At 45.3% G+C, this 25,976-nt stretch overlaps 1 protein-coding gene across 5 annotated transcripts in view; it reads left to right on the forward strand.

The window, feature by feature from the left end:
- Window positions 1–25,976, forward strand: part of Apba2 (amyloid beta precursor protein binding family A member 2) — a 234,022-nt gene that overhangs the window by 174,006 nt on the left and 34,040 nt on the right. For 3 of the 5 annotated variants that reach the window (XM_063249880.1, XM_063249883.1, XM_063249881.1), the window contains 2 exons: window positions 17,006–17,086; window positions 18,036–18,075. In XM_063249880.1, the coding sequence (XP_063105950.1) occupies window positions 17,006–17,086; window positions 18,036–18,075 (121 nt within the window). The remainder of the gene's footprint in view (window positions 1–17,005; window positions 17,087–18,035; window positions 18,076–25,976) is intronic. The other 2 variants (XM_063249882.1, XM_063249884.1) reach the window with 1 other exon arrangement.

Here is a 25,976-nt window from a genome sequence, read left to right on the forward strand (position 1 = left end):
GCTTCCTGCGGCCAGCATGGCACCTGCAAGGATGGGGCTGTGTACGTTTACACACTGCTCCGGCCAACGCAAGGGCCGAAGCGTATTTCTGAGTGGTCACTACATCTGGGTTCCTTGTCTCTGAAAGCTCCAGGCTTTGTCCTGATGAGTATTTAGCTCTGAATTGTGACTCTGTTTTGAAAATAATTATTTGAAAGTTGGACAAAGTCTTCAAAAAGAAAGGAATGCGGATATGGACAGTGGTTATAAAAATAATATTTTCTTTTAATTAAAGCAAAGCAAGCATGTAGCCTAGTAAACACATCTTTTTAAAAGGCTGACATTTAAAAACAAAAAATCCGTCATGAGTATTTAAAGATGTGATTATTGTATTTGTGTAAAGAAACTTGTATTGGCCCTGTCTATGGACTACCTGAAAAACCTTAATTATTTTTTACCCAGAAAGCTCAAGAGTTTGAAAAATATATATGTATGTGTATGTATATATATGATTATAATATATGTAGCATGTAAAATACATATAATACATAGCAAAGGCTTGTATTTGGATTGTTTATCATATTGACTCAATATTAGATTTCTGGTGCTTGCAATTATGTTCTTTCTAAACATAAAATAGAAATGCACTTTCCTTTAGGGGTGCTCCTGTCCCAGCAATTCTGCATGCGAGGGCTATCATGGGGTATAAAGAAAGGGCAGGCGGCCCTGGGCCTGGAGCCCGGGCTCTGCACCACGTGGCCGTCATCTTTTCTCAGTCTCTGGCAGAGCTTGACTTGCCCCCAGCAGTGGTGATGGCACCACAGGGGTTGATGTGGGGCTCACAGAGCCTGTGAGGTGCTGCATTCTGTTGTGGAAAATGGCATCCATGTCAGAGATTACTCTGTCAGGAGAAAATTATATTTGGGACTTGTCGGGAGGAGTGAGCAAGACCAGCTGTTTTGCTCCTGGGGCTTCTTGCTAACCAGATGTGAACTTGGGTGAAATTCCTCAGAACTCTGACTTGAAGAGCTTTGGGATCAGTGAATGAATGAAAGGCTGGTAGTCCCAATTTATGACCATAGATGGTGGCATAGGAAGTCCCTAGCCATTGTGAGGACCAGGAGGAGGACACTGAACGGAAAAGCAGATAACTTCAGTTCCTGAGTTGAATGTGTGTCCTAAGCGAGTTCTTTTGCCCTGGATTCTGAAGAGCTCATTTAAGCCAGGGAATGACTGGAGCTTTTTTTCTTTCATTCATATTTCAGTCAGTCATCTATTCATTCACAAACTAGTTCCATCTGGGGAGACCGCCTAGCCACAAAGTCAGGTTGAGTGGCGCCTGATGAATGGGCCCATTTCACGTGAGGAACTCTGGAACTGGACCACTGCTTTCAAGACCATTTCTACCACCAGTGGTCCAATTCCAGAGTTCCTCACGTGAAATGGGCTACCAGGCTACAGGATGTGAGGCCCCTCTGCTGTGTTTGAGGGCTACCGAGCCCTCAGAAGGTGCATGCAGGGCAGTCTGAAGGGAAAGATGGGTGAAGCTGGCTGCTTAAATATTTTAGACTGTTGCTTTTTAAAGAGTGGTCATCACTGGGGGCGCACCCCAGGACTTCTGCATCTTTATAAATTATTTATTTTTTGTGATTTTTTTTTTTTTTTTTTTTTTTTTGTACTCACAACCTTGATTGAACTCACAACCTTGTGCTTATCAGGCAGGCACTTAGGCCGCTAAGCTAAATCCCTGGCCTGACTTCTGCATCTTAATGTGCATTTCATAAGACATCTCAGTCAAGTTGTAGGAGTGATGCTGTGGAAGAGCCCATTGCAAGAATAATGACCTAGCACCCTCATTTTTCATTATAAAGCCTGAAAAATTGAGTACTTTGACAGAATAGGTTGAGAGTATCTAATGTGAAAATCCAAAATCTGATGCATTTTGAGAACCTACCTATGCTACAAGTGGAAAGTTCCATACCTGACCTCCTGAGACAAGTCAAAACACTAGTGCACAGAATTATTATATACAGCTAACTTCAGGCTATCTGTGCAAATGTATTTGAAGCAAGTGAATTTTGTATTTATACGCAGGTCCCATGCCCAAGAAAATATGAAATCTCAAATCCAAAGCACTTCAGGTGCTGAGCTTTTTAGCAAAGGGATGTTCAACCTGTACTGAATAGCATTTATTAAGTCATTGCATCAATCACACAGAAGTTCATTAGAGTTCGAAATGGGGAATTGATGTGTGTTCTCAAAGGTTCCCAGCACCTCGACATATGAGTTCCTTTCATTTCTCTGTGTTCCTTGGCAGACTGTATCACCAGTAACATAGCTGCCATTGCATTCCAGAAGTAATGCTGTCACCAGCCTTGAAGATCGGACATGTCATAAACATTTCTCCACATTGCCGTGTAACTTTCCTGATTATTTTTCCTGGCCTCTCAATGTTCTGCTTGGGTGATGTGCCATGTATGTCTGTGCATGCCCTGCCATTGAGGAAAAACTGGAAAATATAAGCAAAAAAATACTGTGGGCAAAAATACTGAGGTAATGTGGGATTCCACTGGAGAAAGTTTTCAAATCAAAGAGATAAACTACCTGTCCTGGGAAACCTCATTAGGATTTCACAAAGCACGCTGTTAGGGGTGTTCTGTAAACAGACCAGATTTTGGTCCTTATCCATGATTCCGTATTTGTGAACTTGCTTGCTAAATTTATCTGCAACCCTGAAGTCAACACTTAGGACAGTCCTGTAGTCAGACATGGTCAGCTTCTGTTTTTCCAGCTGAGGCTGAACAAGGCTTTGCCTTTTTTTTAGCCCTCATGCTGTAAACTTTCCATGCTCCATCTAATGCTTCTGTGCTTTTTGTTAATGGCTTTTTAAGTTTTAGTGATAAAATCACCCCCAGATGTAGTGCTGCAGTGCTAGCCAGAGTTCCGGAGTTCAAGAAGGCTGTGCAGTGTGTGATAGAGAAAATACAGGTGTCAGATGGTGGACTTTGCTCAAGCATGATGTGCGGCAGGGCAGTGCCAGGGGGTCATCTGTCCCATGTGACCAGACAAGGGAAGAGAAACCTTGCTCATCCGTGTGTGGCTACTCTGCAGTGACATCTACAGAGTGTGATGAGGTTACAGAAGAACAGAAATATGGCTAAACTTACAGATTGATGAGCTGAATGGCCAAGTTTTAAAAAATTGTGTGGTAGGCTAGAGGCTCAGTGAATTTATGATCCTGTGATTCATTGAGAACAGGGAAATGTTAAAGTCCTCTCAGTGAGTGTTTTATTTTAAATAAAAATTGTATACACTTATTTATAACAAATAGCTATTCAGCGAGGTGTTTTTAAACCTAAGCCTATTTTTTTTTTTGTCTTTTTCATTTTTATCGGTACCGGGAATCGAACTCACAACCGCCTGCTTGCAAGGCAGGTGCTTGTGCTGAGCTAAACCCCCAGCCCCTAAACCTAAGCCTATTAAAACAAGGTTCTGGGTCAGCTGGTTGACAGGATCCCAGGCTGTATCTCCTCCTGGAAGAATCACTCAGTATTTACTAATTCAGGCTGTGCAGCACAGAATTATCAAGAAAGTGAATGGACTGTAACTCATTCCCCAGGACTGAAGGGAGGGAGGTTCTAGTGTCCCTTGCAGGTACCAAAATCCATGGTCGCTGCAGGGCCTCACATAGGTCTCATATGTGGTGTTTGTTAGAGTCTGTATACATCCGCTCAGACACTGTAAATCTCTAGATGATCTATAATACCTAATATGATATAAATGTTGTGTAATTAGTTGTTTTATTGTCTTGGTTAGTAGAATAATAACAACAAAAATGGTTAGTACATTTTCAAAACAGATGCATTTTTTTCCAGAATTTCTTTCCTTCCACAGTTGGGTTGAATCCCGAAATACAGAACCCACAGATACCACGGCTCAACTATTTTGTTTGGCAAATGAATTTGGGAAACCTTGCCGCAGATCCTTCCTCTTCTTGGAGGTTCACTCGTTGCTCACAGCTGAGCTGCGTGAAATCCCAGATGCACTGCGGCAAGCACAGTGCTGCCCAGCTGGGATTCCCACAAATCCTGTGCATCAAGCCCTTCTCTCTCCATGCAGGACCCAGGGGGAAAACCCCAACCCAAGCCTCACATCCTGGGGGGCGAGAGCCAGGATACATGGGCTCTTAAGGTCTCTATATAGCTGAATTCCAGGATAACACAATACCAACCCCAGATGGTGGTGATGGGAAGGCGGTGACTTTTATCACCACTGGAGTCCTTCATTTCTGCAGATTTAATGTTTCTTAAAAAAAAAAAAGTAAAGAAGGTCCCTGGGTGACGGTGGAGGTGGCAGTGGTGTTGGTAGTGACCACAGCTCCATGCAAAGGGCTTTAAGGTTCCCTCAGTAACTCCTGCAACATCCTAAAGATACAGGAAGCCAGCAAGCCCTCTGTGGGAAGAATAATGCCTCAGCCCTGGTTTCCCAGCTTCAAAGGGCTAAACAGAGTGCATTATACACACACTTACCCCACTGCACCCCACAGCCTTTGGTAGGTGCCCAGGAAACATAATGTCAAGTTCTGAACAGTGTGTAGTGAGTTCACCAACCTCTGATGAGTTGGTGAGCTACGTAATATCCTCTTGCATTGAGATACGGCTGTTTCTACTCTCTTGTCCATTGCCTTAGTACCAAAAGGCCTGGAAAACTCTGCTGGGCACAGCAAGCGCATCATGGCAAGAGTGAGGTGGCCGTTAGACTCAGGGGCTGCAGTCTGTAAAACGGTACCTGCTTTAGGGGCTCACATGTCCTGACTTCATGAGAACTCAGAGCAAAGGGCAAACAAGTCAAGTCGAGATGATCCATTTGGCGTTTTCCTTCATTTTATTGAGGTGTTTTGACTTAAAATGTGGCCTTGTCTATATGCAGTAAATAAGGGATTCATGAGTTGGGGCCAGCCAGGCTCACATTAAGTGTGCTGATGGAACTGGCATTTCATTATCTACCATGTGATCTCCTGCCATGTGGCAGTGAGATGTCAGTGGAGGGAGGAGCTCAGCTAGATACCCCTTTGCTGTCTCTGGTCTCATGGGCCCAGACATGAGTTTTGTGAACCTGGAAATTCATCTCTGCACCTTCCTCGAAGAGAGCAGTTTGCTGATCTGTGCTTCTCCAGGGGCTGTTCACTTGTGCTGCTGCCACCAAAGATCCTGGTTATGTGGGTTTGTGGGACTGATATGGCACATTCTTTAGGTTGCTCTGGGTTATCTGCAGGGCGTCTGGGCTTGGCAAGGACTGAGCTGATTGCTTTGGAACCCCTGCCTCCTTCACCTGTTAGTTTAGGATGTCTGTCAGGGGACAGGGCACCAGAAGCAGCTGGCTCTGGGCCTGAAATTCTTCCTTTACAGACTTACTCTCTTAGACCTTGGAGATGTCTAGGGCTTCAGACATGTGACTTCAGTGATCATTCAGTTGAAAGCATTCAATTTACCCACGAGCTATGTACAAGCCGCTGCACACCTTGGAGCTGTAAAAAAAGGCCACAGCAAACACACAAATGTCTATCCCTGTCCATTGCAGGGACACCTTGGCTGTGACTTGGTGTTTGATTGAGGCTTGATTTTCAAAGGAGTTTTTGAGATTGCCTTAGGAATGCTGCAGTCAAGTACCTCACACAAGTGCCCCGTTTGGTGGCATATAAAAGCAAGTGTTAGCCCCCGGCCTTGAGAAGAGGATGGGGAGAAGTGCAGTGGGCCGGCAATGGCCTTCTCTCCATCAGAAAGCAGAGTGGCTGCTGGTGTCCAGATGGGGGAGCTGGGCCAAGAGGGCCCTGTGTTCAAACCTGTTCAACAGGGAGGATGGAGCTGGAGAGAGAGCTTGTGGGTGATACTGAAGACACGGCTTCTGGGAGCCACAGGGTTAGTGGAGGACCTTCCCAGCTCTCGGAATCTAGGAAGGGTGCAGCTGGCCTCTTCTCTAACATCCCTGCCTACAGAGTCTCTCAAGTGTGGGCACCTACTCCTGATTTCTCCTCAGAAGCCCACTCTCTCTTAAAGACGACTCCAGTCCACCCCAGTTCCCCCACTGACAAGGTCCAGCTGGTCTGCATCCCCTCCTGTCTGGCCATACACAACAGCACCTATGATGTACCAGGCACTGTGGGTGCACAGGAAAATCATGGCAAACCCTGGGTTTCAAAACTCATTATGGGGGGAGCCAGACTGGGGGGAAAAAGTGTCCCCTCGAATGGAACTTGGGACAGCTGTCCTTCCAGCCCATGTGTTCCAAGCCAACTTTGGTGCAGATGAGACTCAAACAGGCTCTGGGACTTTGAGAGGGGCTTTTGGACATCGACCATGGAGATGAACATAGAGGCATGTGGGGCTAGAATTGTGATGGGACCGTGAGACCTGAAAGAGGACAAGGGAAGGCAGAGGACCTGGGCTGAGATGGTAATGAGAGGAAGACAGAGAAAGGCCACTGTGGGTGGGGTAGGAGCTCCTGAGAACTGGGGCACAGCAGCTGAGGGCCAGGCAGGCATGAAGGCCGGATGCAGCAGGCAAGATGGTGGGACTCTGAGTCTCGGCTTGAAGAAAGCATTCATTGGCTGGGCCACTGTGTCCCCCGGGGCAGCCTGTGCAGGCCTGGTGGAATGGAATGGGCAGAGTTATCACTAGCAACGGAACAGGAAGTTGGGGGATATCTGTCTGGGACAGGCAGAGTATGACCACTCTGTGTGTGTGTGTGTGTGTGTGTGTGTGTGTGTGTGTGTGTGAGGGCGGGGCTCAAATTGCACTAGTTTCTCAGTGGTCTATGTCTACGGCAGCTTGTGGGAAATGACAGAGCTAGAGACAGGACCCAAGGCAAGGAGTTGGCCTGTGTGTTATTCTCTCTCCCCCTGGTATTGGCTCTCTGTGGCATCTCACACAATACCTCACATGTACTAGAGGCTGACAAAATCCAGCTGACAAAATCGGTTAGTCAGTGACATTTTCTAGGAAGCACAGGGCTCCATGCAACAATTTTTAGAAACATCGTCTGTTCGGGAAGAAAGCCCACATGGCTGAACACAAGATGCAGAAATGCATAATGTCACACATGGTATGCGTGCCCAAGACGTGACAGCATGGCATGGCAGTCACCGAGTCTTCACCCCACAGCATTCAGGTCACAGCCAGTGCTGAAAAAGAGATGGTGCTGTGGTAATAGGGACACAGCAAGAGTAGCTGCCAGTCTTATGGCAGATAATGTCATGGACAGTGTAGAAAAACTATACAACTCAGACACATTAGAAGAGATATTGTGTGAGGAAGACAGCGGCTTCCAAACCCTGCTGAGTCCAGGTTTCTCAGCTGCTTCCCCCATCTGTCCTCACAGAAGAGAAACTAGTCTTTCTTCCCAAGCCAGAGCCTGAACGATGTTCAGAACTAGGGCTGCAGAAGCACACTGCACAGCTCCTCTGGTTTCATTGCTAAGGAGCAATTCAGGTCTGTGTTTGCTCTGGCTGCTTTTAGGAAACAGTCACTAGAGACTAGAGACTAGATTGCGCTGTCCTTGGTGCTGATAACACAGCGTCTGCCCCAGAGTGGTCAGCTCTGGCTATAGCAGGCTGTGCAGGTCAGTGAGCCTGTCCTGGACGCGGAATGTGAGGCTGCTGCTCCAAGAAAGTAGCACGGCATGCGATCTCCTTGCCCAGACCTTGCTGTTTGGAGAGTCCTCGCTTCTGGGTCAGCCCTCATCTCCTTTAGAACGCACGCTTGCAGGTGACCTTTGTGCCTTTCTGGCCACTCACATTTCTGAGGAAGTTCTTCTCCAGCCCTGACACTTCCCTTCTCCTCAAAGCAGCCTTTGGAACTGGCTAGGAAATTTCTGTTCTTGATCTTCGTGCTGAGTAATATCCGCTACATTTGAGCACTGTGGGGACTTGCTCAGCCAGTGTCTTCCTGGGGGAGTTTGGGTTGGGACCTTTCATCCAGACCAGGTCTTTTAGGTGTCTCTGGATTCCTGGGTTACCCCTTCTTTCTTTTCTAGTGCTTAAAAATAGAAGCTCTTCCATGCTGTTTTTTGTTCCCTGATACCTTTATTTGTTCTTTCCTTCATTCATTCAACTGTTCATCCATTCATTCCAAGTGTGAAAAAGGCACCATACTTACCGCTTCCAGAAATGTCAGTGCTAATATTCAAGGGAAGAGGAATTGTCTTGTATTTTACAAGTCCTCAAAATCCACCCAGAAATAAGAGCAAGGGCAGATCCAGCTCTTGTTCGTTACATCATTGTATTTGAAAATTACAGGAGATGTAAGAAGAAATTCTTGCCCAAGGTTTCTCTTGTGTAATAGCTCATTAATATTTAGTCTAAACCCTCCATTTGGGCTTCTCAAGTTCCAAGAGGAATGAAACAAAAAGAACCGACTGGAGGGATTCCATCACCTGAAATCTGATCAGTTTGGCCCATCTGCAAAGATCATGAACTGGTAGTTTTTTTTCAGAGGTTTATGGCAAGATTCTGTGCCCCGCTGTGCCACAGTCATAGTGGATGATGTAGTACACAAGAAAAGACATTTTTTATGCAATGAAATATTCAGCCTTAAAAGGGAAGGAAATTCTGACACTTGCTACAGAAGGCATGAACCTCGAACAGTGTGCTGAATGCAATAAATCAGACACAGAAGGACAAATACATATTAATTCACTCACACTCAGCTTGGAGTTGTCAAATTTACAGAGACTGGAAGAAGGGGTGATGGTTGCTGGGGTTGGGCAGGAGAGGTGTAGGACGTTAGTGTTTAAGGGGAAGAGAGTTTTAGTTTTGCAGAGTGGAGAGAGCTCTGGAAATGAATGCAGTGTTGGTCACCCGGCAGTGTGAATATACTTAATGCCACTGTGCTGTTCACTTAAGAATGGTTAGAATGACAAACTTCAGGTTATGTTTATTCACTGCCCTAAAATCAATACATAAAAGACTTTTGGTACTGGAACTGACCTGGGCCAGTTTGGAACATTTAAAATTAAACTGTACCAGTCTGGACAAGTGTGACCAACGTCACACAAACAAAACCATTCTGGACCAGTACTTTGGGGGAGCCACAGGAGGGGTGAGCTAACCACACCCACTCGGGCCTCAGGACCCCGATGTGTGCAGTCCTGAGGCAGTGGGCCCGCACAGCTGGGAAGTTTCCAGAGGATGTTTGGGGGTAATCGAGCGATGAGTAGCACAGCCGTGTGCTGTTGAGGAGAGGGCAGAGCCTTCCTTTCCCTGCTTCTGGGCCTCAGCACAGGACATGATCCCACCTGCTGGGGCTCTTTATATAAATCTTACAGGGTGCTGACTTCTGGTAAAGTGACTGAGGTCATACTTTGTTAATATCATTAAGACAAACATATACAGATGTTCCTTGAATTACAATACAGTTATATCTTAATGAACCCACAGTCATAAGCTGAAAATTGTAAAAAGTGCATTGCACACTCCTAAAATACTGAACATTACATCCTAGCAACATGGTTTACAAAATACTGGTTTTTCTCTTCTTGCTACTGATGGCTCATTGCCACTGTCCAGCATCATAAGAGGTGATGGGACCACATATCCTGCAGCCCAGGAAAGGATCCAAATTCAAGCACAGTTTCTACTGAGTGTGTGTAGCTTTTGCATGACCATAAAGTAAAATAAAATAATGTCCAACCATTGCTAACCAAGGACCCTCTGTGTTTGTTAAATCTATCATTAAAGCAACAGCTAATTCTCCTACTTTCTCCATTTTCTCACAAGTTTGAAAAAAAGAAGATATTCCACTTGGTATGTTCATGAAAATTGAACAGAGAGGCTTAGTAGAAGCTAACTGGAGATATATATATATATGGCTCCTGGAAAAACCTGTTTCTCAAATTCTGAATCATAGGATATTTAGTATCCTCCCCTTAGGCAGTTCCTCGGACTCTAAACTCATGTATTATTTAGCAATAACTGTATTGACTGTAACAGGGGCTTCTTTTCCTATCAGGAGAACACATATCTGGTATAGCAATTCCATGCTAGGCACGGCAGCCTGCATAAACAAGTCAAAGTTAAATACAGAAAATGCCCTCTGGAAATTGAAGTCTAATATTGACCTAGCACTGGGCATTTACTTTCTGTTTGACTTGGGCACCTTTCAGATGGCAAGCAGGCTTCCTCTGAGTGTGTACAGGGATCAAGGCTAAGCGTGGGGCAGCCAAGGAATCCAGGAGATGGTCCGGGTCAGGCCCTCAGGAGGATGCCGGCTCTTGCTGCCTGTAAAAGCCAAGTGATTGCTTCTCAGCCCCAGGGGATCCTATCCTGAAACAGCATGTGGGGTTTCTAACCATCTGATCAGCAGGCTGGAAGGATTGTGGGTGTTTTCAGCAATGAGCAGAAGCAGGAACAGTAGCCGTGCTGGCCACCGAACAACCATTTCAAAGGGCTGGGGCTATTTCTTATTTGAGAATTTATCAGAACCAAATATGCAATTCCTTTATTCTGCAGCACTCTGGGGACTGTACTCACAGATCCCTTAAAATTGTAGTAATACACACATAACATAAAACTTGACATGATGACTATCTTACAGCGAGCAATTCAGTAGCATTTAGTACAGTGTGGTACAGCCACCACCACCATCTGTATCTGGTACATTTTCATCTTCCCCAGAAGAGACAATTTATCAGTTAGTCAGTCTTTCCTCTTTCTTCCCTCCCCTCAGCCTACTGGCAGTGACAGATCTATATTCTCTGTGTGTGGATTTGCAGAGAGAACATGGAAAATATTTTCTGGATATTTAGTATAAGTGAACTCATATAATATATAACGTTTTGTGTCTGGCTTCACTGCTTAACATAATGCTTCCAGGTTGATCCGTGTTGTAGCACATGCCAGTACTTTATTCCTTTCAAGGAGGGCTGAATCCTATTTCACGGCATGAGTATCCTGCATTGTGCTCCTCCGCCGATCCATCAACTTCATCACATTATCACACTGTTGGGATAAAACACATTTGTACCGCGGAGGTGGCTGTCTCCAGGCAGGAAGGGGTGCTGAAAGCTCACCTCATGGTGGTCACAAAGTAGAGAGAGGACCTGAGAGGGAGACACATGCTGCCAGGTCACCCCCAATGGCTCATCTCTTCCAACCACCCCCCACCTCCCCACAGTGAATTAGTTATGGCACCCTCATGGTTTAATCACCTCCTAAAACTCCTGCCTAGGAGGTGCCTGAGCTAGATATTTGGGTTCTATTTACTTTTGGCTAATGTGACCAGTAGTGCTGAGAGCATATACGTCCCAGCTTTTGTGTAGACATTTGTTTTCAGCTTATTTGGGTGTGTAGGTTGGGCTGGAATGGTTGGGTCATATAATCATTCAATATATACTTTGTTTTTACAATTCCATTCCTGTAAACAGTACATGAGGAAACTGATTGGTCTGAAAAGAAAAAAAAAATTAATAACCCTGACACCTTGAGGAGTTGACTGATCTTGTAAGGGTAGCTTTGGCTCATTCGTGTAATTGTTTATACCCGTGGAGGGTTTAAGGCGGGAGGAACACTAAATTCTGTCCTTGTACTGGCTCAGGGTCCTGTTGCAGGCAACTCTCTGTTTTCAAGAATAGGCCATGCAGGATGTACAAGAAGCACTCATCTGTGACAGGTGACCTCAGGAAGATGTTTGGTGAAAGGTCAAAATGCAGAGATGCATTTAGAAAAATGGGTGGGATTCTGCTCCATTGTGCTGGGCCATCCACCGTCTGTCCTTCCTGAGGTTATGAGAGAAGACAGTCAAAGGTAAAGTAGAAAGCATGTCCAGGTGGCCTGGTGGTCAGTAGTGGAGGGACAGTTTCCCCAGACAGGCACAGAAAACAAAGCCCCACCCAAGTGCAGTTGGCACCTGTCAGTTCCCCTGAAAGCTGCCAAGTCTAGCAAATCGCAGTATGAAATGCCTGTTAGAGGAAGATCTCGGATGGGTGTGGCTGTGGCTTTATAGGACTAAAACTAAAGGATTTCTACAGCTGCATGTGGTGACAGTTGCAGACATTACACATCTGTCTAATGCTCCTCAGCTGTACACCTAAAAAATAGTGAAGAAGCATCTCGGGTGAGCCTCAGAGGTGGAGTGTTTATCTAGCGTGTGTAAGACCCAGGGTTGGTCATCAGCACTACAAAAAATTAAATAAAACAGAGGAAGGACGAGAAGGAGAAAGAAGAAGGGAGAAGGAGGAAGCAGTGGAAGAGGAGGAAGGAAAAAGGAAGAAGGAAAAGAAGACAAGATGTAGACAATGACATTAAAAGCACAGCATTTGTGCTATGGATCTGAAGCTTGTATTTCAGGTAGAATTATCTTCAGTGTAAGTGCGTCCTATGAAAGACCTGATATGCGGGTACAGGAGGAGGCTCTCCTTCCCTCCCCATCTTGTTCGCAGATCTGCTTAGAGACTTCAGAGGACAGACTGGCTGCCCAGCTGGTGTCCCTACTTTGTCCTGTCATAATATTTTAAAGCCAAAGCTCTTTTTTGAAATGATAAGCACCCCCCCATGGGAGTAACCATTATAAGAATAAATACTTTACTCAAGCTCTAATTTTTCTCAAGATAAACATCACAAGAGTGACCTGAATTATACGAGGGATGGAAGAGAAAGAACAATATTGTAGTTTCTTTGTGAGTCGTGTATGTGTCAAGAGACAGATTCAAGGACTTCTGAGTTGGACCTTCAACATGACACCGGTGGCTTGTGCTCTTGATTTGTCCCCACTGTCATTGGGCAGCAGATCCCAGCATGCCCTCCCGAGTTGGAGGAAGGAAGAAATCTTTGTTGAGGTATCAGATGAATAGGTATCTTAGTTACTTTCTTGTTGCTGAGACACAATACTCAAAACTGGAAGAGGAGAATTTTATCTTTTCTCACAGTTTGTGGAGGTTCCAGGCCACAGTCAGTTGATTCCAAGACAGGAAGGTGGCATGGCAGGAGAGAAATAGCTTGTGGCATGGCACCAGGAAGTGGACAGAGAGGTCAGGAAAGGAGGAGATACATACACCATTCCAGTCCGTGCCCCCAATCCATGCCCCCAATGACCTACCTCCTCCAGCCAGGCTTCACTCCTCAAATCATTCTTAGCTATAAGTTCACCTGTGAGCTGATCTACTGCTGAGTGTCATGCCCCAGAATTCAATCAGCCATGAACCTGTGAGGCTTTTGGGGGTCCCTGAGACATAAACCATAACGGTAGGGATGACCAATTCTGTTGAAAACAGAACATGAAGTGATTCGTGGAGAAGGCTGTCACAGAACCAAGCCACTAGCCTGCCATGGGACTTTCTGTTTAAGCAGGATGTGTTGCAGTCCAGTGGGGGAGACTCTGGCTTGCCTGGCTCTGAGCTCTTCTCTGTCCCCAACTCGAGCTTCTAACATGCTTGTCGCTCAGGAGAACTCTCAGAAACATTCTGCTTTTCTTACAGATGGTGCGAGCTGAGTGGGTGCACTGGTTTGCTGCTAGTTCATCCGATGCAGTGTAGGTGATACTGCTGTGTTTTTAGTTTAATCAGATAGAAAAATCAGAATTGACACATTAAAAACCCTAAGCATTAGTTTGCACTGACTGGAGTCGAGGTATTTAGTAGAACGATTTATTCACATTAGTATCTTTTATTAAAGGCATTTATCTGTGCCCCAGCAGCTGTCTCCAGGTCCCAGCTTGTTATAACCAGTCCATGCCATGCTGCACATCAATTTTCTGTCCTGAGAGCTCCACAGTGGAGGTTCCTTCCTCAAGAGTGTATTTATTTCGCTTATTTATCCACGGCGCTCTCTGGCTGAGACAGATTTAGGCTTCTGGCCTCGGCCACACCCCAAATAGGTACCTCCTGAGGTGCAGGACGCTGGCCAGCATCTAATTTTGAGGTATGACTGTACCTGGGGAAAGGCACACGAGTATTTAAATAACGTCTTCAACTCCCATCTTTGAGATCCTGGGAGTCCCCCGCCCACTGGGCCTCGATCTGTGTGACTTTCAGAGGATGAGTCCCATGCTGCTGGCCTCCCTCCCCATCCCCCAAGATGAAAATCAGAGCACCAGATGGGTTCTCCCAAGGAGAAACCTCACAATCTCACCCTCCAGCCGCTCTCCAAATCCATCCCGCTGTTTATCAGGAGATGCGGTTGTCATGGTGATAAGCAGAGCCCACTATGGAGGCAGTCAAGGAGATACTGAGACCTCGTGTCCCCCACAGACACCCTGTACTGTAGTGCTACACTAAGGAGTTGAGGGGGTGAGTGTGGAGGTGCTGACATCCAGCTGGTGACCCCTGAGTGAGCCCGGAGCCTGTTCTGAAATTGAACCAAGACGCAATCACTCGACTGGCCCTAACCCCACCAGGAACGCAGCCTCCTGTTGCCATATCTGGGGCAAAGTCTGTGGGCCTCTCCCTAAAATAAATCCCATCCCCGGCTGTAACATTTGTGGAATGGGTGTCATTAACTTGCTTTCACTGGTTGGTTAGTGAATTTCTTTGGGAGTTTTCTTGGGAATGAATAGTGCTCCCAGGAAGGCAGAGCAGGACTTCAGGCAGTGAAGTCTCTGGGGGTGGCTTGCTCTGTTGGTTGAGAAGTTCCAGATGAGAGGGTAAAAGCTGATACGCTCTGAGTGCGCCGGGAAATGGCACGAGAGCATGACATGGAGATGTCTGGGCCGTGTCCGCAGTAAGACTTCTGATTAAAGAGGTGTGAACTTGCCCTTGAGGTGAGGCTGCCTGGTGGCATCCTTGAGAGCTTTGACCTGGTGCACTTTGGGTGGGGGGACTTGGCTCTATTCAGACCCTTGCAGAGAGTGGTCCTCAGGCCAGGTTCATCCCTGAAGGAAAGGGCTCTGTCCATTTGGCCTGGCCATCATGGCGTCCATTGTCGTGGAGCCTCAATTTATACCACAGCCCTCCCACTAAGAACAGTGAGTTCTCCTCCTGGAATGGGAGCCTTGAAAGGCCTGGGATTGTACAGAAGCCCCAGACAAGCCAGCCTTAGGAGGTACTGGGTCAGCAGGGCAAGGTCATGGCTCCCCGGTGCAGTCTGGGCTGGCTGTCCCGTGTTGGAATTTAATCCTCACTGTGTGGTATTCTGAGGTTGGAAACTTACTGTAACCATGGTGTTCAGAGGTGGAGCCCTCAGGAAGTAATGATAGATAAAGTCACCAGGGTGGAGCCCCCGTGAAAGAATACCAGTCACTTTAGAAGAGCAGAGCAACCAAAGAGACACACAGATCTGCTCTCTGTGATTCCCTGTATTGTCTTAAAACTCTTCCAGTGAGAAGGCCATGGTTCCATGCAGACTCTGTATCTCCAGATCTTCAACCCGAAATAAACATGTTGTCCTTACAACTTCCCAGTCTGTGATCATGCACTGTCAGCAACAGGAGATGGACTCATCCAGGCTCCGAGCAGAGGGACACAGCGGGCAGGGAGCAACCAGTATCTGGCCTGATTGGGTCAGTTGTGTCCCTGATGTCCTTCCTGTCCAGGAAGGCCGGCCTCTGAAGGCCACCCCCAATTCCCCTTCTTCTGCCCCAGGCCACTTTCTTCTGCCTCACTCCCTCTGAAACCCAGTGGCATCTGTGGTCATGGAGGGGACCTTTCAGGAGTCCTCCCGCCTGCCCAGCACGTGCCATGTTTCTTCCCATCAGTGTTAGAAAGGTAGCCCCAGGTTCTGTATTTTTTCTCTAAACCATGAGAGGGATGGGATTCCATCAAGGTGCTTGACAGTGACAGTCTGGGACAGGGTGCATCTTGCTGTGTCCTGAAGCACTATGAGAAGCCAACTTGGGGCTTGAAGACTCAGTTTTTTCACCTTGAAAGCAAGAGTGGAAATAGCCATCTCCAATGGGAAAGGCTCTCATGAACCCTAACGGACTGTGTACATGCAACTTAATATCATAGTGTCACTGTTGTTGTCACTGTAGTGTGACTTCTTGATAGTGTATTTCCAGAAAGCCCTGGTGTTGAGACAGTGGTATGAATCTTGCTTCTGTCCTCCAGGTAGTATAAGGAATTGCAGAGAAAATATACCCAGGCCTTAGATTTTGTTATTTGAAGTAAAGAAAATTATAGTTCATCTTTTTTAAAAGAGAAGACATGGTAATAGTAGTTTGAATAATTTGCATTTATTCGCATCCAAACATTTTGGGTATTTAAAAATATGATTTGAACCTTAAGAATGGTTGCTGCATGGAGAATCCTCAAAAACGTAAAAACACAATTACCACATGATTTGGTGGTCCCACTTGTGAGTAGGTATCCAAAAGAAACATCTCAAAAATTAAAAAATACGAAATAAAAAGTAAATTTCACACTAGTGTTCGTAGCAGTCTGTGTCACAATATCCAGGAGGTGTCCACCGGTGGATGGCAGGGTAAGCAAAGTGGGTGCACACATGGGGTGCAAGATCACTGAGGCTTCAGGAAGGGAGGGACTTCTGACACATGTTATAAGAGAGGTGAAACTTGGAGACATTATGCAGAATGGAAGAGGCCCATCCCTAAAGGATAAATACTGTGTGATGCTATTATCCCAGGGACGCAGAGTAGTCAAATTCATAGAGCCAGGGGTAGAGTGCTGGTTGCTGGGGCCACATAAAGAGAGAAGTGTGGAATTGCTGTCTAATGGGTACAGAGTCTCAGCTTTAAACAGGGGGGTTATGATGGGCACGCAACAGTGTGAACACTTGTTATGCCATTCGACTGTGCCCTTGAAAATGGTTCAAGTGGTGAATTTTATGCTGTGCACTTTGTTATAACTAAACATAATAACAAATAATCAAGTTTTAAAATGAGTTTAAAAAACCTTCTGGGAAGTATAAAAATATGACATTCACATAACAACTTGATAAAACATATACACATGCACATACACAGACACACACACCTTTGCACACATGTGTTTTATAAACTGAATCATGTCAAATGTGCAGTTTTTGTGCCTGGATCAGTTCTGTGATACATAAAAACACAGTATTTTACTTCTTGGTTTCCAGGTTTGCAATGGCTTGGAGCAGCCGAGGAAGCAGCAGCGTTCTGATCTCAATGGACCCATGGACAATAACAACATCCCAGAGGTAATTTCTTCCAAGGATGCAAGTTCTAGGCCAGGGTCCTCTTGATGAGGTTGCCTGCCCCTTCATGGTCAGCTCCACAAAGCTCTTATCCCACCCAGTACCTGGGCAGATGGAGTCCAGGGCAAGTGGACTTGGGTATTGCTGTGGAGGAGCGCAGGGAGGAAAGGGCCTGTCCTTGTGGTTCACAAGCACACTGTGGAGTGTTTGTGGTGTGCGGCTCAGAGCGCACAGGTGAGGGAGAGGCTATCAGCGCTCCCTGATTTGATAGCAGATTTCTCCGCACCACTGTTCAGTAACCATACTGTAACCTGAATTTGTCAACAATGGTACCATTAACATTTAGGGCTCGGTAATTGTTTGGAGAGTTAGCCTGTGCATTCTGTGTTTATTTTTATTCTTGCCCTCTGCCTATGTGAGTCAGCCCTGAGTTATGACAACCAAAAATGTCTCCAGACATTGACAAATGTCCCCTTTGGAACAAAACCCATCCTGGGTGAGAACTACTGCTTTAAACCAACAACATGGTTTTAACAAACAGTTAACAGTGCTGTGATGGAGATTATTAAAATAAAGGTGGGCCCATGTACTCTTACCTCCAAAATAGGAGGGGGGGGGTAACCAGATTCCTGTAACATGTTTTAGATGACATGGCCTGGCTTTGATGAAGTAGCTGTGGCTTTAGACAAGCCCATGACGTTCTCATCCCGGGGGCCATTGGAAAGATGGTCTCTCGGCCATGACTAGCTAACTGGAAGGTAACTTAGGTTTAGCTGGTGGGGTTTTGTGCCCGTCCTAAGTATCTCGTTGTCTGTATGAGACCTGCTGGTTATATGTTCTTGGGAACACCAGCCAATCAGGGGTCTAGGCTTTACCCATGTCAGTCTGCACCTTAGCCTAGTTTTCACAGGCCACTGTTGCAACTGGTGTTTCATTTTTTCCTATTTCCCAGCAGACAAAGAAGGTAGCATCATTTCCAAGTTTTGTGGCTGGTAAGTGACTGAATTTTCTATTTTAGGGGGCAGTTACATTGCATGTCAAGACAAATGGTGATTTTATTAGTGACTTTTTTTCTCCCACAGACCCTGTGCAGCAAAGTGCTTGAGCATGTGTTTTTTCTAAGTGGGCATAAGCCCACTGAGTGGGAGGGAAGGTCCAGCCTATTTGCCTGCTTTGTTCTAATTGGTTCACAGATAACACTGATGGCCGAATTGACAGACTGAAATGCGTCTGTATAAGTAGCTAATTATGATCAAATGCTTTTGATCAGGGTGAATGTAAAGACATCTAAATTCAGGCTTTTTTTTTTTTATTAAGACTTTTTACTTCCTCTTTATCCTCCCGTTTTATGTGAGGTGGTTAATACTGCATAAAATGGACTGATCTGTTCTGTGTCACTTTTGGGGGTGTGGAGGTCACCTGCTAGGCTGGTCATGGAGCTGTCTTCTTGTGGTCCTGCAGAGGCCCTGGGTTGCGGTCAGTGATCCAGCATCACAGCTAACGAGGCTCTTTGTGTGAGCTCTTTCTCTGTGCCAGGAGGATGCTTTCTGCCCCTGCTAATATGTTGTAATAAACAATGTAAATTTTATTAATTCTTTCAATAAGCTGATAATTGATTCTTATGAATATTTATGAGAACAAAGTAAATCAGCCTTCAACAATAAATGACTCTAAACCTTTCTCACTCTGCTTCTCTTTTCTAGTAAAAAACTCAAGCCAGGGAAGCTATAACTTCAAAGTTCTCTTGTAAGGGACTAGTTTTAACCCTGGCTGAACCAGTTCTACCTGGTTTACAATGAAATAACTGGTTCAAACCAATGTTTACTGGTATAACTGGTTCAGTGTTGCTCAAATCAAGTAAAAACTGTCTTTGAATTCTCAGAACCGATTTTTTTTATTTAAAGAAAGAAAGAAAAAAACAAAATAGAAAAAAAGGTAAGACTACAGAATTCAAAACAAATTAACACTAAGAAATCTCTAGTTGATACATTACATATTGTCATCTTAGAAATAGTTGCAGAACCAATATTTATAACTCAAAAAATCCTTGATTCCATTTTGACAATCCAAATAGGCTCAAGTGAGTTTTACTCAGCAGTTCACATGTGGGTTTGAGGTGTACTTTCACTGATTCAAACATCAGATTATGAGGATTTCACACCAACCGACTAGCTGTGATTTTCCAGGACCTAATGATTGGCAGGAAGAGACACCTCCTCCTGTGTTGCCCGCACTGGATTTGGTTGGGTCCCTGATTGACAGGAGCAGCATCTCCTAAGCAGCACCTTTTCTTCATGGAGGTCCAGAGCCAGGGTGATTTGTTCCAGTCCCACTTCTGCAGTGAGACAAGGTCTCGTGAACCTAAGAAGCTCACCTGTCATAGAATCATGACATTGTTTAGAAAGAGCTACTTCAAACTATCTAGGGCAGGTGTGATTTGGACAGAAACTCTTTTTGCCTCCTAAACCAATTTCTTATCTGCCAGAGAGAAGGTAGAGAGGAATCTGAAAACTGTGCCGGTCTCTAATGTGCCACTGGCTTGTCCTCCTGACATCCTAGGAGATCTGTTTCTCTGGACCAACTCAGACTGTTCCAAACCAGATGAAAACAAGATTGGCAGCCTGAGACCAATTCAGAGTTGTTCCTGTAGAAGAGAAATCCTTTGATTGCTCTGAAATATGGAGGCCTTCCCTTTACTTTAGAGAATTTATATTCACTGAAGACTCCATTGACCAAAATCCTATTCAGCAACAGGAAGAGGTCACTGTAAGGATTATGAAAACCTCTAGAGTAAAAAAAGCCATATCTGAGTTAAACACCTTGATTAGCAAGTTCTGCTTTTGGGTACAAGTGTCAAAATAGCCGCCTAACATTAGCATACGCAGGGTAGTCCATGCCTGACGTGGCGAAGTGGAGAGTGGCTTTGTGATGTCAGGACCACCATTTTGCTTCACTTGGCCTCTTTCCCAGGCTTGTCACGTCACTGTCACATGTGTCTGGGTAGCTCCATCCGTTGCTTCTTGTTCTACGTAGGAAGAAGAAAAAAGAGCAAAGGTCCAAGCCAGCTGTGTTGCCTTCTGATTTAGATTAAGAAAGTGAAGCTTTTCTGTAGATAGAGTAAATGCATTGTTTACATGGGAATTTGACCTGCTGTTAACTGCGCTAACCTCTTCCCCAGGTGACCTGAGTGGTCACTGCACAGCATTGCTTATGGTAGAGTCAGCTTGATTGTTAGATTGTATCTAGATGAGAGAATTCTAACCCTTGGGAATGGCAGGACTGTGGGTGACTTAGGACATATCCCTTGGAGGGGACCTAAGAGCGACATCCAGAGAAGGCTTGCAAGAGATATATTGGTTCCTGGGCACACAAAGCTCTTAAACCAGGCGAGCTCCACACGTTATTCCTAATTGGTGGGCTTCTGCATGGATTCCATGGAAAAGACCAGTGGCCAACGGACTTCAACCTCATTCCCTCTGACTAAATGGCCCCGGGTCTAGTAGTCTGTAGGAGACCTCATGAGTCTAGGTCTTTAGACACTTGGAGGTCTCTTCAACACACTCCTTCTTTCCTGTTCTGGGCCAAAGCTGTGTCACATGGCAGTCTCTGAATTGCAAGGTTGACTAGAGAATCCAGTATCTGCCTCTCCGTGAGGGCAGGAGCAGTGTTGAGAACGAGTATCAAGGGAGTGAGCTGGCGGTGGGCACTGCGGCACTCGTCTAGCTGCTGGGCATGGTGCCTTCCTGCAGCTGCAGAGTGCCGAGTGTGAACATCTGAAGAAGGAGGAGAAGCCCGTGAGACTGTGGGAGAGGAGAGGCTTCCCACTTCACCCGGTCTGAGCAGTCACCGTGGAGGGAAGTTTTCCTGGGGTGTCAGTGAGGGAGAGCCTGTGACCTCAGCTCCTGCGTCACTTCAGATCGCTTGTTTACGATAAGAACAACAGCAGCAGTTAAAGTGACAGCCTTTCTGTCTGACCCTTTATCTGGGCTTAGGGTGTGCTGAGCCCTGGACTTCCTACTGTGTGTCTAGATCTCGTGACCTGGTCATCCACACTGGAGGAGGAGGTTCTTTCCATCCATTTTATGGGTAGAAACTGTTAGTTAACGCCACACTTTGATGAAATACCTGAGAAAAACCACTGAAAAGAAAAATTTATTTTAGCTCATGGTTTCAAAGGTTTCCGTGCACAGTCTGCTGGCTTTTGATTAGAGGCCCGCGGTGAGGTAGAAACATCAGGGTAGAAGGCTGTGGAGAGGAAGCCTGCTTGCCTCATGGCAGGCAGGAAGAGAAAGAGAGCAAGACAGACAGACAGACAGACACCAAGCCAGAGAGGAAGGGACCGGCACCACATAGTCCTCAGAGGTCACTTCCCCGTGTCCTGTTCTCTCAACTAGGCCCCACGTCCTAAGTGTCCATCAGACTATGAAACTGTCAGTGGATTTGTCCACTGATGAAGTTAGTGCCTTCGCGATCCAGTGACCTTCCAGATGGTCCACGTCTGAACACGTGACCTTCGGGGTCATTCTAGATCCAAGCTGTAACTCTAGCACAGCGTGGCTAGAGTAACATATCTGTGGTCCCAGAGCAGATGAAGGTGAAGGCCGAGAACTGGACCTAGGTCTGGGTACTTGACATCAGCCCTTCACTGCGGTGGCCACTCGTTGCCCAGTGTGTCTTCAGTAGTCAGGATCTCTGGGTGGTGTAGCTCAGTGGTGGAGCACATGCATGGTTAGCATGTGTAAGGCCCTGGGTTCAATCCCCAACATCAGTAATGAAAGTGATAGGTAAAACCTATCAAATGGTTTGAGGTAGGAATGATTTAAGTGTTTTAACTATACTAACTCATTAATCACTGCAGTAACAGTGAGAGGCTGGCGCTGCTACAGATAGGGAGACTGAGGCTCAGCCAGGATGAGTTGTTGGCTTGAGATCACCAGGCGGTGAATGGCAGAGCAGGATTGGAACCCCAGCAGGAGTCGCAAATCTTCCCCCTGCACTGCACATCCTGAGCATCTTGCACTGTGCCATGGGGAAGAAGCTCCTGACTTAGCACTAACACATCTATCAGGTTCCCCATGTTCACTGGAGGAGAGCAGAGCTGCAGGCCCCTCAGGCCCGAGGCACAGCCTGCTCTTACGAAAGGCATCTGCAGGAAGAGCCCTCACCGCCCCTGTCTGTGGGAAAATGCTTGGTGTCTGGCAATGCTCCAAGGTCAGGAAGCTCCATGCTGCAGAGGAAGCCACCTTGTAAGAGGACTCATTGTACATAGGACTCGCTGCCTTACCCTGGGGAGGAATCCTGAGGTCCCGAGGGATGACAGCAGCTTCAGGAGATCCCTTTCTATGAGGTGAAGTGACAGCCTAAGTCTAAGGGAGTCAGGGAGTTGCAGCTTCTCAACAAGTATATGCGAAAATCTACAAAGTTAGACACCTGCTTATTAAAACCAAAATGTCAATAGTGGTCTAACCTGGGTTCCCCTATGGAACCTAACAGTGGCAGCTTTAGGACAACATAGTAAAGAAAAATAGCTCGAATTCTGTTTCCCCCACTTTGTGCTCCTCCCAGTCTAACGTCCTAAGCTCATGGGAGGTATTCTGATCCTGCCACCCCCTCACACCTCTAGGTTTGTGTCAACAGGATGTTTGTCCTCAAACATCAGGGCCCTTCACCTTAAGTGGCCTTGAAGGTGTCAGCTTCCTGTGCCATGTGCTACATAAAGAATAGGGACCCCAGTCCTGCGACTTCTGGACTTGGGGCTAAGGTTGCTCAGGGTCCCCCATGAGATGAAGCTACCTTGTTGATCTCATATGGTGGGTGGGGGTTCAAGACATAGTTTTCTGTTAAAATGAGCAACAGGGGCAGGTGTGCTCAGACAGGTCTGCTAGGTAAAGACAGCTTGCACCTCCTCCTCTTCAACCTGAGGGGCCAGGGCTCTGGAGCTGACAAGGGTCTTCCATGCTATTGCCAGGAGGAGCAGAGGGGGCATCAGGTTTCCAAAGAGAGGCGGTGGAAAGCAAAATGGCTTTTTTTTATAAACAAAATTATTTCTCTAATATTCTTTGCAGTCATCATGGATAGAAATTATACAAGTCTTAAAATAGGAACTTTTATTCATTAGTAGCGGTTTGAAACTACTTCTAAAAATCGTTTGAGCCAAGAGCACAGAGGTACAGATAAATCCCTCCCTCCCAAAAATCCTCCCAGAGCTTACCCTTCTTAGCTAGCACATGATGGAAATTCTCATTCCAGACTCGAGTTCTTTGCTGCAGTGGCTGCCCCTGTTAAATTGCTTGTGAATCCTTTCTGACATTTCCTGAACGTGCACCAGCCTGCAAGACCCATTTCTTAAAACTGATACTGCACTGGCTACCTGAGTGTGCAGTTTGCTCTTTCATTCTGTGGTAGGTTTTGGAGTTAGCAGTAGACCTGCCTGATTATTTAAGTAGCAACACAAGATCCATGGGATAGTGTGTGATGCAATCAGCGTGACCAGCTGTTAGGTGGATGCCAGTCGGCACAGCAAGGAGCAGCCTTGCAGATGTGCCTTTGGGTTCCACTGCGGGTTCTTTACAGAAGCAGGGGTGCAGAGCAGTGACCTGATAGCTTTGATACACATAGTCAGAGTGCCTTTCCAAGAGGGGCCAGGGAACACTGGGGCTGGTTGTATCTAACAGAGCTAGGATCCATTGCCACCACCACTGTGCTGTTAGGCTGTCTGATTTTAGCCCTAGGCTGATGAGTATAAAGGTGCGTATTGTTACCTTCTTGTGCATATCTTTCATCAGAAGAGAAGCCAAACACTATTTCATGTTTATACATTCTCTGTGTTTCTCTTCTTGAATCTTGACCATATGAATCTTGGGTTAGCTCTGTGTTGCTATGGCAGAAACCTTGAGATAATCAGCTTGTAAGGAGAAAGACATTTATGGTCTCAGGAGTATCAGTCCATGGTAATTCAGCCCCATCTCTCTGGGCCCATGGCAAGGCAGCAAATCATGATGGGGGGAGCAGGTGATGGGGTAGAGCTGCTCACCTCACTATGGCTTAGACACAAAGAGAGACATAGGAAGGGACCAGGATCCTAGACTCTCCTTCCAGGCCATACCCCCAGTGACCAACTTCCTCCACCCTCAAGGCTCCACCACTCCTCAGTGGTGCCATCAGCTAGGGACCAAGTCTTTAATCTGTGAACCTAATTGTATCAGTCTTTTTTTCTCTGAGGTTGCTGAACTTCTGATATTAGCATAAACTTTACACTGTTAAGATTTGGTTTTTACATAAAATCTTCTTCCGGAAATGTTTTGATGTTATTTGAAAGTGTAATGTTTTGTTTATGTTTTGGTGTATAGACACAGAAAGAGTTGTGTTTTGAGCATTTCCAAGGCCCTCTCTGCCGCCTTTGTCTAGTTTTGTTTCTCAATGGTTTATAGGGGCTGTCTGTTCAGGCTCCGCACCCAGGTTACTTTATTTACGGGGGATTTATGGTGGGTTTTATAACCCGATGCAACTTATTCTTGCCTTTGACAAAACCATTGCTTTTCACATTTTCCGTGGATAATTTTGCGTATCTGTTTTTCTTAGAAACTGTCAGATCAGCTCGTTTAATTACACACTAAAATTTCCCATTGACATCTTTATTTAGCATGAATTAAATTTATCTAGTTAGAGGGAAATGTCACCTTTCTAATATAGAATCTTCCCAGCCAGACGAGGGTTTATTTTTCCATTTGTTCAAGTTTGTTTAACTTCATCCATAAACTTTATTCACAGAAATCCCACACTTCTCTTTTTTCATCCTTAGTATTATACCCTTTTTACTGTTTTTGTAAATATTTTTCTGTATTTTTTCAAACTTGTTGCATTTCTATGTACAAAGAAACCTATTTTTATGTCACTAAGTTTGAGAGCATTGACTTAATGAATTTTCTTACTTTTTTCAAATTAAATTTTTAGTTCTTTTCCTGTTTTTTTTTCTTTTCCTGGCATGTATCATACCATCTACAATTAGAATAATTTTTGCTGTTTTTTTGTCTTATTTTCTGTTACTTCCTCTTGTCTAATTTAATTGGGTAGAAGAACATAAGAAACAGTGTTATGTAACCACGAAATATGCTCACTGCTGAAATACAACATTGTTTAGATGCATCATTTTATTTTTTATAAAAATTTTTCAAACATATACAAAAGTAAAAAATAGTGTGCCCACCGTGTCCCCTTCAGTGGCTCCTAGTTGTCCAGTATTTACCCATTCATGGCCAGTAGTGTTTAACTTACCTCTCCACTATCATATCCTCTTCAAATATTTCAAATGTGCATTTCTAAAATACAGAAACTCTTTGTGAAAAAGTCAATATCATTATCACAAATAAAATTATCAATCAGGTCTTCATACTGGCATTCCCCAGGTCACCGTGTGCTGTTCTGGTGGAGATCTAAACCGAGCCTCTTACAGCTCTCATTTATGGGTTCTCTATCTGTCTGTCTCTTTTCCTTTTTGACGGTTGTTTCATTGATATTGTTGTGGAAGAATCTGCATCATTTATTCTGATGTTTCCTGTAGTCTGGATTTTGTTAATTTTATCCTCATGGTATTGTTTAGCATGTTTCTCTCTCTTTTGTGTCCACTAAAATGGTGTCTTTACAAAAAAGATAATGATTGTTTAAAGCATTTACATACTCAGTTTGACTGGGAGAAAACATCACAGATAGGTGTTTTTCCATCAGGATGTACATGACTTCTGGTTCTTACTTTGGTTGATATTAGTGACAATTATTGTCTAGATCCACTAACTAATCAGTCTAACTCCTCTTTCTTGATTAGCTGGACTTCCATGCAGAGAAACTTTCTCTCATCAAGTGTTTGGTTAACCTGGGTATACTTCACCTAAAAAAT

This window comes from Cavia porcellus, unplaced genomic scaffold, assembly GCF_034190915.1.
Source record: "Cavia porcellus strain 051 isolate PalLab524CR breed Dunkin Hartley unplaced genomic scaffold, mCavPor4.1 scaffold_6, whole genome shotgun sequence".
Lineage (NCBI taxonomy): Eukaryota > Metazoa > Chordata > Mammalia > Rodentia > Caviidae > Cavia > Cavia porcellus.